This window comes from Fusarium proliferatum (genome assembly GCF_900067095.1).
Source record: "Fusarium proliferatum ET1 genome assembly, contig: FPRO_scaffold003, whole genome shotgun sequence".
Classification (NCBI taxonomy): domain Eukaryota; kingdom Fungi; phylum Ascomycota; class Sordariomycetes; order Hypocreales; family Nectriaceae; genus Fusarium; species Fusarium proliferatum.
The window spans coordinates 1,294,687-1,315,505 of NW_022194792.1; the positions used below are offsets into that span (position 1 = coordinate 1,294,687).

The 20,819-nt window shown below is 48.0% G+C and overlaps 10 protein-coding genes across 10 annotated transcripts; 3 read left to right on the plus strand and 7 right to left on the minus strand.

The window, feature by feature from the left end:
- Positions 1-149: 149 nt before the first annotated feature.
- Positions 150-444, minus strand: FPRO_06672 (uncharacterized protein; the record flags this gene model as incomplete). Its single annotated transcript, XM_031228389.1, has 2 exons — positions 150-283; positions 351-444. 2 exons carry the CDS (start codon positions 442-444, stop codon positions 150-152), a joined length of 228 nt encoding a protein of 75 aa, XP_031078730.1.
- Positions 445-1,071: 627 nt separating this feature from the next.
- On the plus strand, positions 1,072-2,268 carry FPRO_06671 (uncharacterized protein; the record flags this gene model as incomplete). Its single annotated transcript, XM_031228390.1, has 1 exon — positions 1,072-2,268. One exon carries the CDS (start codon positions 1,072-1,074, stop codon positions 2,266-2,268), a length of 1,197 nt encoding a protein of 398 aa, XP_031078731.1.
- A 567-nt stretch (positions 2,269-2,835) lies between these two features.
- On the minus strand, positions 2,836-3,300 carry FPRO_06670 (uncharacterized protein; the record flags this gene model as incomplete). The annotated part of the gene is made up of 2 exons (XM_031228391.1): positions 2,836-2,910; positions 2,971-3,300. 2 exons carry the CDS (start codon positions 3,298-3,300, stop codon positions 2,836-2,838), a joined length of 405 nt encoding a protein of 134 aa, XP_031078732.1.
- An 807-nt stretch (positions 3,301-4,107) lies between these two features.
- On the minus strand, positions 4,108-5,096 carry FPRO_06669 (uncharacterized protein; the record flags this gene model as incomplete). Its single annotated transcript, XM_031228392.1, has 2 exons — positions 4,108-4,967; positions 5,024-5,096. 2 exons carry the CDS (start codon positions 5,094-5,096, stop codon positions 4,108-4,110), a joined length of 933 nt encoding a protein of 310 aa, XP_031078733.1.
- A 410-nt stretch (positions 5,097-5,506) lies between these two features.
- Positions 5,507-7,120, minus strand: FPRO_06668 (uncharacterized protein; the record flags this gene model as incomplete). Its single annotated transcript, XM_031228393.1, has 1 exon — positions 5,507-7,120. The coding sequence occupies one exon, from the start codon at positions 7,118-7,120 to the stop codon at positions 5,507-5,509; it is 1,614 nt and encodes a 537-aa protein (XP_031078734.1).
- Positions 7,121-8,137: 1,017 nt separating this feature from the next.
- Positions 8,138-9,136, minus strand: FPRO_06667 (uncharacterized protein; the record flags this gene model as incomplete). Its single annotated transcript, XM_031228394.1, has 1 exon — positions 8,138-9,136. One exon carries the CDS (start codon positions 9,134-9,136, stop codon positions 8,138-8,140), a length of 999 nt encoding a protein of 332 aa, XP_031078735.1.
- A 622-nt stretch (positions 9,137-9,758) lies between these two features.
- FPRO_06666 (putative isoamyl alcohol oxidase) lies at positions 9,759-11,509 on the minus strand (the record flags this gene model as incomplete). Its single annotated transcript, XM_031228396.1, has 2 exons — positions 9,759-11,211; positions 11,259-11,509. The coding sequence occupies 2 exons, from the start codon at positions 11,507-11,509 to the stop codon at positions 9,759-9,761; spliced, it is 1,704 nt and encodes a 567-aa protein (XP_031078736.1).
- A 666-nt stretch (positions 11,510-12,175) lies between these two features.
- FPRO_06665 (uncharacterized protein) lies at positions 12,176-13,644 on the plus strand (the record flags this gene model as incomplete). Its single annotated transcript, XM_031228397.1, has 8 exons — positions 12,176-12,326; positions 12,385-12,410; positions 12,466-12,502; positions 12,559-12,629; positions 12,680-12,702; positions 12,756-12,915; positions 12,974-13,077; positions 13,131-13,644. 8 exons carry the CDS (start codon positions 12,176-12,178, stop codon positions 13,642-13,644), a joined length of 1,086 nt encoding a protein of 361 aa, XP_031078737.1.
- Positions 13,645-14,911: 1,267 nt separating this feature from the next.
- On the minus strand, positions 14,912-15,468 carry FPRO_06664 (uncharacterized protein; the record flags this gene model as incomplete). The annotated part of the gene is made up of 3 exons (XM_031228398.1): positions 14,912-15,215; positions 15,268-15,344; positions 15,448-15,468. 3 exons carry the CDS (start codon positions 15,466-15,468, stop codon positions 14,912-14,914), a joined length of 402 nt encoding a protein of 133 aa, XP_031078738.1.
- Positions 15,469-17,669: 2,201 nt separating this feature from the next.
- Positions 17,670-19,189, plus strand: FPRO_06663 (uncharacterized protein; the record flags this gene model as incomplete). The annotated part of the gene is made up of 4 exons (XM_031228399.1): positions 17,670-17,883; positions 17,934-18,851; positions 18,898-18,945; positions 18,996-19,189. 4 exons carry the CDS (start codon positions 17,670-17,672, stop codon positions 19,187-19,189), a joined length of 1,374 nt encoding a protein of 457 aa, XP_031078739.1.
- Positions 19,190-20,819: the final 1,630 nt, after the last annotated feature.

Below are 20,819 nucleotides of genomic sequence, written 5' to 3' on the forward strand. Positions count from 1 at the left end.
TTTGAGGGGATGACGTCATGAGCGTCGTCAAGGTATTGAGTAAAAAAACCAGCATTGTTTAACTAATTATCCCAGCAATATGTAACGATGAGTATCTTGCAGAACGAAAACGCAAAGAATGACCGAAAGACTCCATCTAGGTTATCCTTCTAACAAGGGCAAGGAATGATCCAGCAGTTGATGGGGATCGGGCATGGAATGATGCCACAGAGTCTGCCATCACAAGCACCGCCTCCACGGAGTTCCATTTGAGGATCTGCTGTCTCGGGGGGCTTCTGGGGATCTGCAAGATGTCAGTATCAAGTACTAAAACTTGGCGTGACGGTAGTCGGAGCGCGTTGTTGTCATACCCATTGATTGCTGAGACTTGGGTTGATTGGTCTCGAGAGACTGAGGGGTTCTCATGTCGGACAGTCCTTGTGGCGCAGATTGAGAGGAAGACATTCTGATGGTGGATAGGATAAGCCCCTACAGGTGTGCGATTGGGTTTATGTCGATGATATGAGGTTGTTATTGAGGAATTAAGGTTGGCGTTCAGCTGACGGGCGCTGACGTTATATACGCGGCAGCGCGGTAAACAACGTAAAGCACGTGGCGCAGTTGCTGGATGAGGCTGAAGAGTGGCTGTGCCCAGGATCTACAGAGTATAGCTCGGCAATAGTCCCACTTCGACACATATAGGGTAATGACTAAAAATAGCTTCATTTACTGAACTCTATAAGTTCTTTTCTTATGATAAAGTTATCTCCTCAGGTCCAAGAGGGATAGTGTAGATGGGAAAGCTACATGAACTGGCTATTCATGATGCAGACGTAGACGAGAGGGTAAGACGTACGTGATCAGCCCCGCATTACATGAACTCACTTTGGAAATACATCCAGAAGTTTTGTGCTCTTGGACCGGAGCCGATATTATGCCGAGCCTGATTATGGTTATTGAAAAGTCAGGCTGCGGCTTGTTAGTGCCCAATACTCTCACTTACCTTCTTCATCTCTTGTTCTGAGCCTGAAAGGACACTGTCTATTATTGTCACAACGCAAATCCCTATAAATAATCAATCTTGTTGGCAATATGTCCGCTCACTCCGATGAAACCAAACCCGAAAGCGCAGAACTCAAAGATATAGATTCAACGGTCGCATGGAGTGACTGGAAACACGTTGGCGATCGCTTTGCACGAAAAAGGTCCAGAATTATTGGTCTCAATGATCACTGGAACAGTAAATGGATTTGGGATCCAGACCATTGCCAATACTTTAGACACAACCCAATGGAAAAGGCTATGCATATGGAGACTGTCAATACCGAGTTTCAGTTTTGTTACGAGCTCCCCGATGAAGACAGCATCCATACCAACGAAGATGAAGAGCATATGCAGAAACATGATGAGGATTTAGCCGATGATAAAGAAGAAGCAAACAGTTGGATTCATCCTGGACAAACCGGTCAAGACTCTCCAGATCATGTGCCTAGTGGTGATCGGACTGATGGCATGGTGCCTCATCAAGAGATGATGACCCAGCCACAGAGCTCCTCAATAATGGCTTTCCTCAGATCTTCGTTCCCATCTATGCTCGGTCGATCTGCTGCTGCTGCGACAGCAAAAGTAGCAAACGACAGTTCACAAGCAGAAAACCTAACTGCGATAGCCGCTTGGGTTTTTGGACCAACTATGCTAGGAGCTGCCGGTGTTCAGGCCTACGCGGCAATGAAGAGTGCCAATGCGACTGAGAGGGCTGCCAAAGCCCAAGAGTTCGCAAACCGTGCTAACGAAAGGAAACCTCAGACGACCGATAACAGTGTTCCGCCCCCGAGCGGTGACAGGCCGGGAGGTCCTGGGAGCAGCGAAGATGTTGCACAATCGCCTCCAGAGGTCAAAAGACTCGCCGAAGTGATAGGTCGACAGCAAGAGATTCAAAGTGTTTCAGCAGCTGCAATTACGTCTTCTGCCGCAAATGTGGCCTCCAAGAGGGCAAAAATTGGGGCTAACAAAACCGGAGTTCAGAATAGTAGATACAAAACTATCTCTGCCTCTCCCAAGTCTTCACAACAGCCGCCTACGGCAAATTTACCTCAGCCAGAGCCACCTACAAGCCAAATTCGCCCGGGGTATTCACAAAAGGCAATAACCGAGAAACAAACCCAGTTTAAGAACGTTGCTACTGCTCAAAAGCAGATAGCTGTACGCAAAGAGATGAGTGAGTATGATAAGGCCCTTCACGCATTGCTAGATAGGAAACTGCAAGATGTGCGGAATAGGTTTTCATGAAATAAAGGTGAGGTTTTCCGTTCTGGGCAATTGGCTACCAGAGCATAGTCAAGTCATGTTTAGCAATGGATAACTGCCAGCGCCGGTGAATTTATGGAGGAGTGAGACACGGGGGCCATGGAATATTTCCGAGAGAAGATCAGGTTGTAAGTTACTGGCTTGTCATTGATCCGAGGGGGGCCGTGCCCTGTTTCTCTGTTCCTTTTTTTATATTTTTTTTTATAAATTCTATATCGATGTTTGATCCAGGCTACGTCTGGGAGTTCGTTTTAAGAGGCCTATTAGGTTAAGGGAAATAAGGTCCAACTCCAGCACTCTCTGTTCTGTAACAAAAGTCAGAAATTTCATGCTGCATAAAACACAGGGTAACAGCAGATAGTTGCAATATGCCGGGATAAGTACAAGGTGCAGGTAACGATAAGTTCATTACTTTTTCTAAGGCGTAGTTCACTCTTAGCGGCCTCCCTGTAATCTACACTATAGTACACTACCTCGTGTCTTATAACAGACAGTGGATAGGAGGGTTTAACCAAGACCAGCTTGCAGCCCCCAGTAACGTAAAAGCAGCTATACCATGACGGCGATAGCTTTATCCTGCAGTTGTGTCAATCTTGCCCTTCCATTCCGTCGCTCGTGCAGCATCTGCATAGTTCGTAGAAGTCAGCAACTAGCCAAGATCACTTTGCGAGATACGTAACTTACGGCGCTGGACTCTTGCGCGACGCTGATGTGGTTATGATTCGTGGTGGCCGTAGCCTGTAGAATGGTAGAAATCGTGTCATTTGGACATATGCAGCAGCCCTGGTGTGCCAAGCCGGAGCTAGTAGCAACTTCTGGCCGTCCTAGCATATTGGATAAAACTTGTATGAAGGTAGGTAGCGTTGTAAGGTTGGAAGAAGTCAGGATGAGTGGCAAGGATACTGAGTTATCGCCGTAATGTAGATGATTGTTGGAGAGTTGCAATTCGAGGTCAAGGCGATGTTTAAATACCTGAATTTCTGGTGGTTCGTCCGGCTTACGTTTTGGGGCCATTGTTGGTAGCAGTTCAGTTCGGTGGCTGTGCCAGCTTATGATTGGCTCTGTCCGTGGGAGGGAGCTTGTTTGAATACCAACGGAACAAACAAGGCGTTCTCGGTGCGGCGCAGCCAACTTCATCGTTTGTCTTATTGGATGTTCACTTACGCAATCGCGCATCAAGAAACATAGAGGGCTCATACTGTTCGAGCTCGATAAATTAAAGCCTATGTTTCAATCATCCTCTTAGCCAGTCTTAGTGGGTTTTCAATCACACCCACTCTTTTCTAACATCTGCCCCAGATAGTTCTCGCCGACGATTTCTGGTTCCTTTACCACTGATTTTTCGCATTTTCCGGGCGTATATCGTCTCAAAGAGAGGCAAACTTCTCTGTAGATTGTAAGAAAATTGTTATTAATAATGTAAAGTTATGTGACTAGACTTTCTGCTTTCTCTCTATGACTCTGCTAATGTCGATTACTAATTTATCATATAATATCTACAATTATTATAGGAGACAAATTCTCCTAATTTATTCTTAATAAACATATTTATTCATTAAAAAAATCCGCTACAAACTCTAGGACAGCTTGACCAAATTGAATCTCTAGCGTTAGGAGAGCGGCTGCACCAGCCATAATCACAGTTCAGTCAACCCCCCAAAAGCAATTATGCTGGCTGAAGTTGGATTTAGATGGGTATAAGTAAGATGATAAGGTCAAAGAGTGGGAAATCACCAGGTAGTTGAAAGTGAGGCTGACGACACACACCCATTTATGCCTGCAGTCACTTTTGGCCAATGCACCAAAGGGCTGGACAGTTTATTATGTTTGTACCGGAGCGCTGACCTCCACATGATCAACAAACACGTCAACCTTGGTCATGAATTCATTCTGCAACGCCCCCGAACTAAGATACCAGACATTATCACCACTATTAGTGATAAAGAACGTATCCCAATCGGGGTCCGGTGATCTCGTACACGCTTGAGAAGAACCGGGTCCAGTTTGCCAACAGTCCAGTTTCACAGCACTGCAACTAATAGAGGTTCCAGGTCCCTCGAACTGTGCACAGTTGAGGGGAACACTTCCGTAGTAGAGACTCTTGGTTTCGCACCGCGTGATCAGGGCGTAAGGTAACCCGACCTGCTGGTATGCGCAGACCGTCACGCCATCTTGCTGGAGCTCGCCGGTGGTCTCGTCAACTAGGAAGCGGACGGGGTTGAAAGTCGATCCGCGGTCGCCGAATACCATGGGAGTGAAACTGTCGCCGTTGGACTTGACTTTGCCTCCGAGAGCTGGACCTTCACCGGCAACGAGGAAGTAACCCGTTGGGACTGCCTCTTCGGAAGTAGTGGTGGTCGCGACAGCTGTAGATGTTTCAACTGATGAGGCTTCTGTTGTCAGAGCTGTTGTTGTATCAATTGAGGCAGCGGCTTCGGATGTTGTAGCCGTAGAAGTTGGCTCGGCCAAGGTTGTTGAGGCGCTGACTTGGGTGTAGTCGGTACTCGTCGAGTCAACTGTAGTCGAAGTCTCGGCTACAGAGGATTCGACTGAGGTCGAGGTTCCAACTACTTCGGTCTCGGTGGTACTCGTGCTGGGATCTACCGTGGAAGAAGCAGACCCGATGACCGTCCTCGAGATGTCGGTCGTAATAGATGACGAAATGACCTCCGACACAACAGCTAAATTGATCCGGTTAGTTATTGCATGTTCACAGGCTCTCGGGAATAACACATACTGGAAGACGGTGGCTTGCAAGGGCTAGCAGCCACAAGCCCAACGGCCAGCGAAAACGCGGCGAAAAAGCGCATTGCTAACGAAAGACTACGGTTAGAATTAAGGCGCCTGCAGTTTGAAAGTCAGAAAAGATGTCAGTGGCGGTCGCAACACCTTAATAAACTCTCCGACTTGACTCCTAATTATTATCGCCGATAGACGCGTCTTCTTCAGCTTGCGCTAAACCCTGCCAATTCTACAGACTATCGACTGGGAAGCGGCGCTACAAGCTGTCAACTAACGCTCTGGAGTTTAATGGCCACGATAGTTTAACGCTATAGGTACTAGCCTCATGCACTCGGAAATTACCCTTGATTAATCCCCATCAGATTCTCCTGATTTTTATCTGACGAGTCTTGTTGAATATGCTGGTATCGCGAGTCAAGTTAACAAGATATGAAATCTACAATTTGTGACATTTAACTTCATCTATAACAACAATCAATCAAGACCCGTTGAACTCTCCACCACCATCACGGAAAAGCTCCTCCTCCCACGTTGCTTTAGATCCACGCGGCTTCCGGCTTCCATACCGACACGTCTCATTCGGCTCCATGCTCGGAAACCTATCGTAGACCGTCAAGTTGGCATTGAGCTTACCCATGCGGGGATATCTGTCCCTCTCCTCTGCTGAAGCAGCCCAGTATCTGACCCTGCTACCCTCAAGCTGAACAGTAGCCAAGGGCTCATCGGTTTCTCTAGGCAGCAGAGCGGATTTGACAAGGCCGCGCAGCTTCTGGTGGTACCACGGCCTATCCCACCATGTCGCACGTCGTTCCTTGAATTTGTTGTGATGCAGCATAGCTGGCACTGTTGAGAGGAAGAAGTCGGTGTATAGAGGCATGTCGCTCCAGTCAACCGTCTTGCCGTCTTCGACCAGCGGGCTTTGGACCGCCTTGAGATCATCTGGGATACCCTCCACCCGGACTGGTGAGATACCGCGTACCTCAGAGTTCATTTCGATGGACTCTTGGTCGCTCAGCACGACAAAGTCACCGTCAAAAAGGTTGTTTTCTGGGCTGATCTCAGTTGCGAATGTCTGTGCCGATATCTCCTGACCGTAATCAAGTCCAACGTGAAATTCGAAATTCTCACCCACAAAGTCCTTCACATCAACGCTGACGTGATTGTGTCTTTGCAACTCGCGCCACACTTCTTGCGCACCGAGCAGGTCGCCAATCATACCCTGCTCGCTCCTCACAGGGAAAGCCTCGCCGACCATTGCTTCAATCTTTTGCTTGGCGCGGCGGAACATTCTTCTCATGTCGCCTGCTGGGCCGATGTACATGCCGCCGTTGATCCACCTCGGTCTGTTGTTGCGCCAGAAGGTAGTGTTCTTCTCCGTCTCCGGTCCATAAAGGTCCTCTCTCAAAGGAGTCTCGGGCCAAAGGTCACATCTTAAATCCACGCCAAATAGTTCAGGATCAGCAGGGTAGCATCTCTTTTGCGATGCCGCGACAATTGTCTGCTTCATCGGCATGGGCACATCCTTACGCTTCCATTGTTTGCGCAGTCTTTCATTGGCTCTTTTGTTGATTTCATGGTACCGACTGAGAAGAACCTGAGCAGGGAGCTGGAACCAGACGTCGTAGGCGTCAACCATGAGAACGATGTCGTCTTCTTCTAGCTTCTCTTCTACGGTGGCGTTAGGGTGCATAACTGAATCAAGGTAATTGACAAAGCCGATGATCTTGGGAAGATTCTTGCCAAGCCTCCAATGAGAGATGTCCCGATAGTTGACTCCCCAATTGATGATTACTGGGCTTGGGTAGCCTAAGGCAAGCGAGCTGAAAATAGTCCTGCATAGGTTCGGACTTGGGTTTGTGGAAGGGATGATGAAGGCAAAACGACGGTCCTGGTCAACAAGAGCCGCGGGTTCTGTTGTGTTGACGTTATCCTGTTGCCAGTGTGTTGGTGTTATTTCCAGCCTCGACCACCATGATAATGCATAGAAAGATAGAGACAATGCCAAAGAAATTGTAATGATTTTGTAAAACATGGGTGCGCTGAAAATCACCGACAGAGGTGCCCTACGGGGCTTCGGATTGGGGTAGAGCATGTTAGCTAGCTTTGGTGTTTTAGAACCGTGGCTGAGCCACAAAAAGGCCAGTCAGTCAGCGAATACTACTGTGATAATTGAAAGACGACGGTAATGGGCGATGAAAAAGACAGCTATCAATGTCTCTGAATGGGAAATTGGCGATCCGATGGATGTTGGCATTGACTTGGAAATTTTTGTTGACGGTGAATTGTCGAAGAGCTTAAGAAGGAGAGATAGCATTTACCCCTGATCTGCCCTTGTCTTGGTTGGTGGCTTGAGACATAGCAATTTAATGGCTGGGGAAGAAGAATGGTGGCAAGCTTGGCAGCCCCCTTGCTTAAGATAGGGCGATAACCAATGTGAGGAGATGCCTCCCTTCGAACCGTTGAAATGTCGCGAGTTTAATATTCTTATTTAGATATGCAGTTTTACGCCACCGCTACACTTCTTTGCTTATTTTGCACAGAAGCGACCTCGATGTTATATTTTGCTGAGATTCGGAACTCGAAGAAGTGAAATTTGGAACGAATGGCATGTCTGACATATGTGTCTGATAGAAGGTGGCATCGCCATTCTCAAAGCGACAATCATGACTAAAACATAAGCATATTGCGTCCATGTAAGATTAGGTGAGACACACAGCAGTAAAAGCCTTCCCCTCCCTGCAGCCTTCAGAATAAGCATCACAATCCTGGGGAAAACGCACTCTAGAATGTATCTTCTTCCCCTGATATTCACATTCGGTATGCTGCCTGAGCTGTGTTTATGAGAGTGTTTTTGGGTTGCTCGATCCCATAGCTGAAGCATGCATCGTGCGCCTTGCTCGTAACATTTACATTCTGTTGGGAGTCAGGCAAGTCATGATAGGAGAGCATTGGAGTTTAAAATCATTAGAATTGAAGACTAACGGACTAAGAGAAAAACCCAACAAACCGTGTACAAACCATCAGTCCATAAATAATCGATACCCCGAACCCCAAGCCCAAGCCGTTAAAAGGAACTATTAGTAGTAGTACAGACGAAAAGAGCTCCAAATCAGGGACCACATTGGCTGAGATACCAAGCGACAAACTTGACAATGCCCTGTTGAACCTGCGTCTTGGGCTTGTATCCTAGCATGGCACCCGCCTTGGAGATGTCGGCATAGGTGATGGGCATATCGCCAGCTTGCTCTCCCTTTCTATCAATGCGTGCCTTGCGTCCTAATGTGTCCTCAAGAGCACCGATAAGATCTCTCAACTGGATGGTCTGCGACTCTCCAAGGTTGAAGACCTCGTAGTCAGATCCGTCATATTTGAGGGCAGCAAAGATACCATCAATGATATCGTCGACATAAGTGTAGTCTCGACGGGAAGAGCCATCTCCGAAGAGCGGAATGGGCTTTCCTTGGTGAATGAGCCTCGTGAACTTGTGGATCGCGAGGTCTGGACGCTGGCGAGGGCCATAGACGGTGAAGAAACGGAGGCAGATGCAGCGAATGTCATACAGATGAGAGTATGTGTGGCAAAGCAGTTCTCCAGCCGATTTGGATGCTGCATAGGGAGAGATGGGCTGTGTGCTCTTGTAGTTCTCGTTGAATGGAGCTTTGGCGCCAAGACCGTATACGCTCGATGATGATCCGAAGAGGAACTGCTTGACGCCAAACTCTCGAGCGCACTGAAGCAGGTTCAGGGTGCCATTGACATTGGTATCAAAGTACTTGTTGGGCTGGCTCAATGAAGGAAGAACACCAGCGCGGGCCGCCAGATGAACAATAGCGGAAAAGCCATTATCAGCGAAGATAGTCTGAAGGGCCTCGAGATCCTCAATGTCGGCTTCGTAAAGCCTCAGATTTGGGTTAAGAAGATGAGGCGCAAGGTTGGCGCGCTTGATTGCAGGGTCGTAGAACTCATCGAAGTTGTCAACAACGACAACTCTCCAACCGCCCTCAGCAAGAAGAGCTTCGACGAGATGGGAGCCGATAAAGCCGGCCCCACCAGTAACGAGAATAGCTCGTCTGGGCTTGGAGGTGCGTATCCTGGTGATGATCGTCATGCTTGCTAGTGGGGAGAGGTAGTAACTGAAGAGGGTCTGGGAAAATGGAGAAGGTCGGCGGGTTCGGATTTGTAGCGGGGATTAACATATTTAGTCGAAAGGAGGAGATACTCCCCTTTAAGGGATGCTTCAGACAACTTGACCCTTCGGAAGTGTTAAGGGTGAGTTGCAATGCGCCACAATACTGCGTGTCTTCCGAAATCCTCACTAATGCAGGCAACTCTGAGCAACACGGTTGAGATTAATCTCCTCGATTGACATTTTTGAGTCGAGGCGCATTATGTGTTGGGTTTATCAGCATGCAAGACAGCCAAGAAAATCAGGGAGATGTTCGCCCAACGATAAGGTAGCTTTTTAAGATAGCACTAACGCCACTGTCTTAGCCGGGGTCTTTCGATCCGGTCTTGGGTCTTGGCGGGGGAGGAATGTTAGTGGCGGCCATGTCAAGGGAGGACTAGGATTGTAGGGCTGTATGGATGAAATGCATTGTCTAACCTTAGGGCTCTGGCATGCTCTCGGTGAATTATATATTAAGAAGTAAAGTACTATCATAATTACTCCCACGTCTCATCAGTACTGCTTTTGGTCCAAGTGTACGCAGCCCGATCACAGAAGTGTTTGCTTAATACTTCGGCCGACACATTCGGCCGTTATCGCTAACAGTCCACTGTTCACTGCCAACTGCATTCCTGGCGTAGAAGAATCCCTGCTTATCCCACTTGGCCTTTACAGACAACAGCTTGTTGTAATTGGCTCCAAAGAACTCCGACTGGAAGTTGGGCTGGCGGAAGTCCGCCTCGTTCATGTACGCTCCACTGCCAGGCGTGACAGCTTCAATCTCAGGCATGATTGTATCAGTCATGAGGTTCTGAAGATCCAACATCTCTGACCAGGGAGCAGTGAAGTTCCATGGTGTAGTGAGAGTGGCGTGCACGAGGGCCTTGTTCCAGGCTGGCAGAAGGGACTGCTTCTGAGTGTTGCTGAAGGGTGCGACGTTGGTGCCGACACCGATCCACGTGACGCCTTGCTCGACGATGCTGATAGCAGCTTGGGTGAGGTCATCGTTGTTGTTGACGATAGTGTCACGGGGGATCAAGCGACCGCCATACTGGGCAATTCCAACTTGGATGTTACCAATGGGGAGAGGGCCGAAGTATGTATCGTAGTGGTTGTAGTAGTTTGCTGACTGGCTGTACTTGACAGTATAGTTCACGCCCAGACCATCAAGCGAGCTGACGAAGGGTGCAAGAAGAGTCTGAACCTCGTCTTGAGACTTGCCAAAGGCGGTCAAAGGAGCAATCTGGAAGAAGGTGTTGGTGAAGTAGTAGACCACCATAGATCCAGCATCAACCATGCCAGGGAGCTTAGAGTGGAAAGTCTCAATGGCCTTGTAGAATGTAGCCTGATCGTTGTTGGTGTTGAAGAAAGCAAGGGTAGCAGCGCCAACCTTGGCATCAGGGAAGGCCTTAACAGTCATAGACAGGACAACGCCCCAGTTGCCGCCGCCGCCACCATTAAGAGCCCAGAAAAGATCGGAGTTCTTGGTAGGAGAAGCAGTGACAACACCAGAGTCGGCTGTGACGACTTCAAACTCAAGAGTGTTCTGCGCCGACAGACCAAAGCTTGTGCTGAGCGCAGAGTGACCACCACCCTGGGTATAGCCACCAGTCACACCAACGGTAGGGCATTCACCGCCAATGACAACATAACCAGCATCGTTTCCAGCCTTGAGGATGTCAAAGCCCTGGACACCAGCACCAAGAGTAACTGCCTTGCCCTTATATCCGTTGGCGTTGTAGTCCTTGAACTGGATGTCCTTGAGACGATGGGTCCAGACGGAGAGAGCACCAGCACCGGTGGATCTTCCATTGTAGTCGTGACCAGTGTTGCGAATGACGAAGCGGATGTTGTTATTGCGAGCAAAGTTGATGGTGTTGACAACATCGGCCTTGGTCTGCGCCTCGACAGCATAGCGAACATAGTTTCCTAGCTCACAGGCACGGGACTCGGGTTGGAAGGGATCGCAGCTCTGGTTAGCGAACCAAGGAGCCATGACAGACGACGAGGAGTTCATACTAGGCCATGTTAGTACCGGGCTAGGCTGTATCAGAGTCAAACTTACTGAATCCCGGGATGTTGCCATTGGTCCTGGAGGTACTTGCACTGAGCAGCATCGTACGTAGGATCGTGACAAGGCGACCCCAAAGGAACAGTCTTGATCAAACGACCATTGACAGTCGTGTTGAGACTCTTCCATTGGTTGTCTGAAGGCCAGCAAGCATCACCAGGAAAGCATTTACAGCTAGATGTGGTGGCATACGCTTGGGCAGTGGAGAATGCCGCAGCGGCTGTAACGAAGCTTGTCACTTTCATGGTTGATGTCCTGCAGATGAAACACTACCTGCGTGAGCAAAAAGCAACAGACCAGTTAGACAGAGGGTGTGACTCACAGAAAATGCTACAGTGTCGCAGATCTTGCAGAGAAAAGAGAGTGGTTCTTGTCTCTTTTTACTTTTTGGGTTATATAAGTACTATTAGAGTTTCCTCGTGCATCGTAAGCTTCGGTGTCAATGTCTTGAGTGAGCTAGTCCCACCGATGACAGTGCACTCTGAAAGCGGAGACAAGGCACGGAAGTGGCTCACGGGCCGGGCTGGGACTAGGATGTTTAGGTTCACCGGCACAACGGTCTACCTGACAGGCTGACAGATTTCCATGTCAGAAGCTTATCTCGGTCGACGCCGGTAATGGGTTGCCAAGGCGCTGGGGGGTTCAACAGTCGGGACAAGTGATCCATTATGAATGGTTCATGAACGCTCTGTCAGTTACCCCTGCATGAAGATGTATTTCGCATCGTCTCGAGGAGAAGCGACCTGCCAAATTGAGTTTTGTGGCTGTCGGAGTGCGTCAGATCAGACCATGGTCTCGGAACAGAGCTCATTTCGAAGGAATCAAGTTTCTTTTTTTCGAAAGAGGGTGATGTATAAGTCGGCTGTACTCTTCCGGATTGTGCTCTCCATACTGTCGTCGCAAATTTTCCAATGTCAGGCTGGACTTACAACGCCCCGAGCGGCTCGCCAACCGATGGCCCTCAAATCACGTCTATCGCTGTCGTATTCACAGCCGTTGCGCTCCTTACAGTTCTCTTGAGAGTTTACGTCAGAGGGTTTATGCTCAAGTCGGTGGGAGCTGGTAAGAAGAGCCTGTCGATTCCCTGTTGTTTGTTGGCACTGACGCGTCTTGTTTGTAGATGACTGGATCATCATCGCGACATGGGTAAGAAGGGATCTGCATTCGATCTCCAGATGATAGAGTTGCTGATCAGTAATAGATCGCGAGCTGCGGGTTCGCTGTTGTTACCGTGATACGTGAGTAAACTTTCGCTAAGATCGAGTCTTGCCGATCACCAGTTGACACATTCTAGAAACGAAATGGGGACTCGGATTGAAGAAACTCGATGACTTGCCTCAGCAAAACTACTACAACTTCATGCTGGTAAGTCCATTATCACTCAATTGTCTCTCAAAAACTAACAGTGTCTCAAGCTACAATTCATGGGCGCGCCATTGTAAGATCGACTCCTCTCGCGATACCCAATAACTGCTTACCGACGACGAAAAGTTACATCTCTAGTATCTTAGGGTTCAAGCTCAGCCTTTTGATCTCGTACTTGAGGTTCATGGCCTCAGGAATCTGGTATAAAGTCACTGTCGGCGTTGCTGTTGCCTGCACGTTGTTCCATATTTCGTTCTTGATTGCGCAGATTAACCTCTGTACACCTGTACGTGGCCCCTCGGACGACCTCAACACGTGGCTTTGCTGACAAGAGCTTCTCGTAGGTTCGAAAACAATGGGATTTGAGCATTACACACGGCTCTTGTCTCAAAGGCGTGCCTATGTACACCACTATGGCCTCAATCACCATCGTATTTGATGTCGTCGTGTAAGTATTTACGACATTGGCAAAATGAAGTATCTAACCAGTGACAAATACAGCATGATGCTCCCTTTCCCGACATTACTCAAGCTCCAGATGCCGAACCGCAAGAAAGTCGTCCTTCTCGGTCTTTTCGCCATGGGGATCTTCATCTCCATCATCCAAATCGTCCGCATCCAGACCATAAAATCCCTCTCCAACCTCCTCGACTCCGCAGGTCTCATCAAATGGTCAATGGTCGAGAACAACCTCGGAATAATCGTCGCCTGCGTCCCGACCCTCGCCCCTCTGGTGCGCTACTTCAGCGAGCAGTCCCGCGTCGGGAGTCGCAGCCGCAGCAAGTCGCAGAACAATTCTGGTTACGCGCTACAGTCGACCTACCGCAAGAACCTTTCCCGAAGAAGCGGGCTGCAACCTTTGGGCAGTGGGGTTGATGAGCAGATCGGTGATAGTGCAGAGGACATTTTGGCCAAGGAGGATGGAATCATGCGCAAGACGGAAATTGTGATTAGTTCAGCTCAGGGACCGGCGGATAGGGGAGAGCTCACTCCGGGACACTATCATGGGAGGTAGACATTACGATTTATTAGTTACATTTAGTGTAAGATACCAATGCACAAGTGACAAATGCTTGTTAGAAAAGGTCTCGAACTGTTTCTGCTCCGCGGCGTGGTAAGGGTCATAGTGTTGATTGGGTCGCATCTGAATTCGTCATATCATCTTAACGCATTTCATTCTAGTGTTCCAGAAAGCAAAATGGTCAAGCGAATTGTTCCAGCAATGCAAATGCAGGGCTTCCCTGCAGGATAGTGGCTCCGACGTCAGTTTTGGGGTATTCGCCCGTGCGCTTTCAGGGTCTTGCGGCTAAGTCGGCTCGGATCTGTTCTATTGCACGGAACTTGCCATATGCCGAGGTGGCATTTTACTCCATAGCTGTTCGGCGATATACCGTGACTTCTGCCGACGGTGATAATAGATATGCTTATATTACTAAGTTTTAGTTCAACGGCAAGCTTTCTGCTACGAAAGCCTCTAGACGAGATAATATCCGCCTGCACTAAGGCCAATAGTGTCCGGTACTAATATTTAGAGCGAGACGACATCAATTGCCTATCTAGAAGAGTTAAGCATTAATACCTTGAGTAGGATTCTGGTCTCTCGTCAATTACCAATCCTACGGTTCGCCGATAGTGCCGAAGGGATACGCGGTTACGTGGTCGGAGTCTTTGGTGTTCGAGTCAGTCCAAATTCACTAACGTAACAATCCCATTGCGAGCGGGGTCACAGGAAACCAGTCGGTCAACTAAAAAGAAGCGAAGGCATATGAAGTAGAATAATCTGTAAATACATTTGTAATGTAAGCGGAGCCACTGATGCACCGGTTCACCCAGCTTCTTCATATTAGGATTTCTGGACTAAGAGGTGAACGCACAGTCTAGAAGGATTACTGTCGTTCACTCAATCCCATAGAAGAAAAGCTTCATACCCTCAGCCGAAATGGTAGAGCTAACTGGTCTAAAGTATTAAGATATACTACACTTGCCTAGTCTTATCACTAGTCAAGGGAGAGATTACAAGTCTTCTTGCCTACCCTAGCCCACTACCATGTCCATTTAGATAACTCATTAACCACGTGTGAGGGTGGCTCAGTGCGCTGACGACCAAACCAATAGACGTTATCGCTTTGAACTGTTCTTTGCTAATTCTGATGAACATATGGACTTTTCTAGAACATCCAGTAACATGCTGATGTCAACCACCAAACTAACTGCTGGCTCAGACTTGCACAGACATTGACATCACAATGACCGATAATATAGCTCTCTCCCTTGTGACCAATCTAGCAGCCACTGCCACATGACCAGTGATGATCGTAGCAGCTTCCAAACTTGGCCGTCTTCCTGCACGAGACACCACTAGTTCCAACAGCAGAGCACGAGTTGCCTCCAGACTGGAGAGCCGCGAGGAAGGTATCGCGAGCTTGCTTGGCAGAGATGCTGGAGCAAACCTGCGTGCATGAGTAGCTGCAGGTGGTGCCGGCGTCGTTGGAAGCAGAGCAGGTTCTCTTGCAGGCCTCAACTCCTGCGATGGCGGAGAGAGCGTAGACGACGTAGAGGGGGTTGACCATCGTGATGAGCTCCAAGCTACGCTATGTTAGTAAGACTGTAGAGGGATGGATAACATGGTGCAATTTACAGGAGTGCGTGAAGAGATAGTGTTAAGAGAGGTTGTTTGCCAGTTGCTTGAGGGTGAAGGTCTTGGAAGTTCTTGCTCTTCGAGAGGACATCAGGTTATTTATACGTCAAGCAGATCCCTAATAATGTAGGCAATATCTGATTATGGGAACTTTTCTACTTGCCTTTGATCTAGCCATACCTGCGCCTCTCCATCCTGCATCTTCCAGCGCTCACTGCACCTCAATCACCAATGTGGACTGATCTCAACAACAAAAACTCACTTTGAGTATTCGTATCGGGCTACCTGCACAGTCGAAGGTAGTATTCATCTCGTGATACCAGTTCTAGACCAAACAAATATCCCGAGCTCCATCCAATAACAATGATCATCCTGATCTGCTTTGCATACAAACTCACTAGTCTCATGCAAGTCTTATTTTATGTTGCATTGAGTTTTCAGCTGAAAATGTCCCTCGCATAAATTGTCTCCACAGTCAATTCGAGCTTCCTATTCCATCAATGCGGAGGGTTTCAGACCGGAAAGATCGCCAGCGGCTGGACAGATCGATTCCCCGGAGAGTGCTGTGCCGTCCAGTAGTCGTATAACTTACCGCTGCAGTGCGCTGTGCATGCCCGATTTTTGCTAGTATCTACGTGCGTATTTTCGTATTTGGCAAGTCGTCTCGGAATATCGCCTTTCCATGCAGTCTATTGGCCATTGATGCTCCCGACTTCCTTGGAGGGATAGCTTGCGAGATGGCTATTGGGGTTAAAGTTATTTAGTGGGCACTGGCTGCAAGGACCTTTTGATACCCCTCGCTTTGAAGTAACTACGGAAGCCTTTGCATGGAGAAACGATGCGTCTCACATGAGATTGAGGGGTAATGAGTGTCGCACAGTCTCAAAAGTATGATTTTTTGTCTGAATTGGAAAGAATCCTACTGGCTTAGGCCCATACGCTGGAAAGGCCTCTTGCCTCAGTCCTAACATCGTTGACTCCTTTGTGATAAGGGCAGGCCTTACAGCTGAATGAATCCTTTAGCAGAGAGATATACTGTAGCTTCCTAGCTCCGACTGTCATGCTGCTGTCAATGCGATCTAGAACTTCATCCTATATTCTTGAGTATCAACATTGTGATAACTCTAATAGTCAGCGCAGCCAACTCTCAGTTATATGTCATCCGATCGACGTTTGGTGTCTACAAATATCCGATGTTGCGCGAAATATCTTCACTATTCCGGCAGACAGAACTTGGAGCAGTGCTAGACCTGACACCTCCTGAACCGTATAGACAGTCTTTTGAGCAAGCGTAGGAATTGAAGAAATGAGGATCACTCAAGTTGCTCCACTGGAGTCTGGAGGCGTCTCTTAAGGGATCTTCTGGTCGGGTCGCGCTCACCGCCTCTATACCTCTTGTAGCCTGACAAAAATTGAGGGGGAACTGAACTTCGTGACTCAACATTATATTACTGGCAAGACTCCTACATCGGACGTATAACCACGTGAGCGTGCCTACACCACTCCACTATAGAAATTTCACGGAAACAGCCACAGTGTACAGTATATACTTCACCGTGCAGGATTATACTCAAGTAACGGTTATCATCAAAATTGAAACCGGAAATATCACCAATAATGCTAAAATTGTAAGAAATCTACAGTGCGTGGCGACACCAAGTGACATGACGAGTAACATGATATGATGATGCGGGCCCCAAGGTCCCAGCGCAGCCGGGAAAGATCACGATATAAACACTAAGAAAAAAGCTAAGAAAATCTAAAATATACAATAAACACGAAATCCTTGTATTTTACAAGGTACCCGAGCTCACACCGATCCAAAGTCAGATCGTCGGCATTTAGCAGTGGCAATACCGAGTGTACTTGGCCCGACGGCGGTGGACCTCCGTTATTCCCGTGCACAACTACGATACTCACCGAACCTCATGGTCCAAGTACGTAGCGACGTACCACAAGTTCGTGACAAAGAATCTGACCGAGACGTGGATATTATGACTATTTTCCCGGTGTCGCAATCGCTCATGACCTTCAGTCTTTTAGTCAAGCGGTCCACTAAGTGGAGCTGCAACACAAGATGCCTGACCCAACGCGGCGGGTCTGGCCGAGTCGATCGAACGAGCTTGGGCCATTATTAGATTTCTTTAAATCTTCAGGCACGAGTCTTGGGATCGGCATCGGAGAATGGCGTTGATTGGGAATAAGCGAGAGATACGTTCTGTTTTTTTATGTTGAGGCTCATGATGTGAAGATATATCGTGAGTGGAGATTGTTGGTGGTGGACGTCAGGTACTTTTAGGGTATAAATAGAGTATAAGTCAATGACTGTACTCTCAAGATAAGATATCTGCATTCGACAGCAAGAGTTTTATCAGACATTGAATCACGACAGTACTATCAACATGGATCGATCAAGGTCGACCTCACCTACTCTATTCCGCGAGGGCGCGGCAACTCCAGACATCGAAAGCGCACCAACTTCGGTACCTCCGAGTCAGATAGACCTTTCCACTGGCCCAGATAACGAAAAACAACTAGAAAAAAGAGATATTGAGTCAGACTTCGGTGCCTGGCTCTGCGTCTTTGCATCTATGCTATTCCTAATATCTTCCTATGGTTAGTACTGTCCGGCATCCCCAACAACGCAATTACTAATCAAGTCTTAGGATTTATGAACTCCCTTGGAACAATCCAATCCCACCTCACCCTCAACGAGTTGAACGGCTATAGTGTTAGTCAAGTCGGATGGATATCGGGAACTTACCTTTTTCTCTCCCTCATCTTCAACTTCCAGATCGGCTCTATCCTAGATCGCTACGGTCCTCAGATCCTCGGCCCGATCGCCGCCGCCTTCTCCACCGTTACATTCCTGCTACTAGCTGAGTGTACGCAATATTGGCACTTCATCCTCTGTCTCGGCCTTTTTGGCAGTATCGGAAGCGGTATCGGTGCTGTCACAGCTATCGGCGTCATCGGCAAGCTTTTCACTCACCGTCGCGGCCTTGCTATGGGCATTGCTGTTATGGGCACTTCGCTTGGTGGTATTATTTATCCCATGATGTTACGTGCTACTTTTGGCAAGCTTGGTTGGGCTTGGTCGATGAGGCTTGTTGCGTTGGTCATCGCGTGCATCACGTCACTCGGCGTCTTATGCTATCTCCCGTTCCGACGACTCACCGAAGGACAAGCGACAGCTCAAAAACCCCAGAGCTTCAGCTTAGACTTGTCGGCCTTCAAGTCGTTAAGCTTTACCGTCACTGCCCTTGGTATCTGCATGGTTGAGTTTGTCAACTATGGAATCAGTGGCTTATTACCAACTATCGCAAGAGGAGCAGGGTTTTCCACCGAGGATGGATATACTCTTCTATCCATCCTGGGTGCCTGCTCTTGCATCGGCCGTTTCTCGATTGGGTTCGTGGGAGACAAGGTTGGACCATTCAATGCTATGATCACCACGATGCTAGTCATTCCGGTGTTCATCGCGTCCATTTTTATCCCATTTAGCACCACCTCAGCTCCTCTCATGTATACCTTTACTGCACTCTGGGGATACTGTTCTGGATCTTTCTACGTCCTATCACCATGTAAGTTCACCCAACGTCATTCTTCTTCACTGCTAATATACTGCAGTATGTACCGGAAAGACTTGTGAGCCTCAAGATTATGCGCGATATTTTGGTGAGTTCATGGTTCCGATTCTTGGCAAAATTCAGGTACTAACTCAAGAGAAGGCTCTACAAACATGTGTGTGGCTGTCGCCCTGCTCCTTGCCAACCCACTAAGTGGAATCCTGCTCGAAAAGCTGGGTGCTCAACTTCTGGGTTGCTTTTACCTCGCTATCATCGTACTAGCTGCCATCTTCTTTATCACAGGGCGATCACTGTTACTTGGGAAATGGCTCATCCTACGCAGAAGGCTGTAAGAGGGACTTACGACTTATGGCGTCTGTTTTCGCATAATTATTGGCAACAGCGCCACAAAAGGACAGGATCACAACAAACCGGCGTTATTTGGGAAATATCACGAAAGGTAATGAAAAGTGGATTTACATGGACTACAAGGAATCTGGAGAAATAGCGGAAAATGCTTAGAACAGCTCTTAATAGGGAATACTTAATTTAATTATAATACATTCGCCGATTCTGTATAACGGTTGCATCAAAGGAGCATCGCTTGACATAAATTTACACCACCACAAGCGTACAATTTGTCAATAGAGCCATTAAAGATCATGTCTTGCGCCTCGTTCACTGGGCTACAATCTGGAACTGTAAAATACCTAGGTCAAGAATGGTTGAGAGCTGCCATTGGTTATGCTTTTGATGAGGTTGCTCCAGTGCGTTCAAATGCTTCTACTTTGAGTCAAGTCTGGTGGGGCCGAACTAAAGCTGAGCCTCGATACAAAGTTACGCGTTCATCAGTCATGACTCCGAACAAAAGATGACATTACTACCTTAGTTATGGTTCCTCCGTGACTTGCACGACATAATTATCCTGCTGACAACCCAATCATACGCAATAGCTCACCAAATGAAGACTCGACGCATCGTTGGTCCGCTAGATCAGCGCAAAAGGCTAACCCGCTGCCAGTCATGCGCAAGACGGCGTATCAAGGTTAGAGCGCCATCGCAAAAAATCATCCAACCGCAACTAACGTGAATAAAAGTGTGAAGGGGGTACCCCCTGCGAGTATTGCGTCCGCATGAAGAAGAACTGTCAGCCTCAAGCCGCTACAGTCTCCGAGCTGAAATTTGTCAGCCATTCAGTGGTGACCCAACATACAAGCAACCTCCAGCCACAAATAAGCGACAAGCCCGATAGTATTTACCTGAAGACATTTTTCTTGTTTCTTCAACGTTGTGAATTCACACCTGAGTTTGCAAATCTTGGTTCTGAATTTCTGCCTCTTATCCAAACATGTGCACCACTACGAGAGGCAACAGTCGCAATTGGCGCCTTGGAAATCAGCAGGTCCCCAAGTACAAGGTCTTCCGATGAGCTTCGATCGCCATACCACTTTGCATTGAAGTCATATAGCAAGGCACTTACAAGCCTTCAGCATTCCATCCAATCACCACGCGCATTACATTGCCAAGGCGTTCTTTGGTGCACATTACTTCTTAGCTTATTTGAGGTAAGAAGACATCTCACCTACTAGCTAGTATTAATCCTTCTTGCAGCTGATGATCGAGGTCTCTGGTGGCCAGTGGGCTAAACATATGCTCTATGGCACTTCAAAAATGCTTGAGCTTTCTGGAACCGACAGTCGTTCTGATTACCTCGGCTGTCAGTCTGTTGAGATATTCAGACTGTTGGAGGGCAATCGAGCGATTCTCTACGGCGAAGATACCATACTATCCGACTACTCGCGTATGGACCAACATGATGTGATGACACCAAACCCATTAGACGAAATTCTCGACTTTATTATCAAAATGTCTTCATTCAGTAAAAGGTTAGTTCCTTGAAACCATAAAGATCAGTACTTACCAAGTTCCAGTTTCTTCGATCGAATTGAGTTAGTTCCAGAAGATCAACGACGCAATCATCCA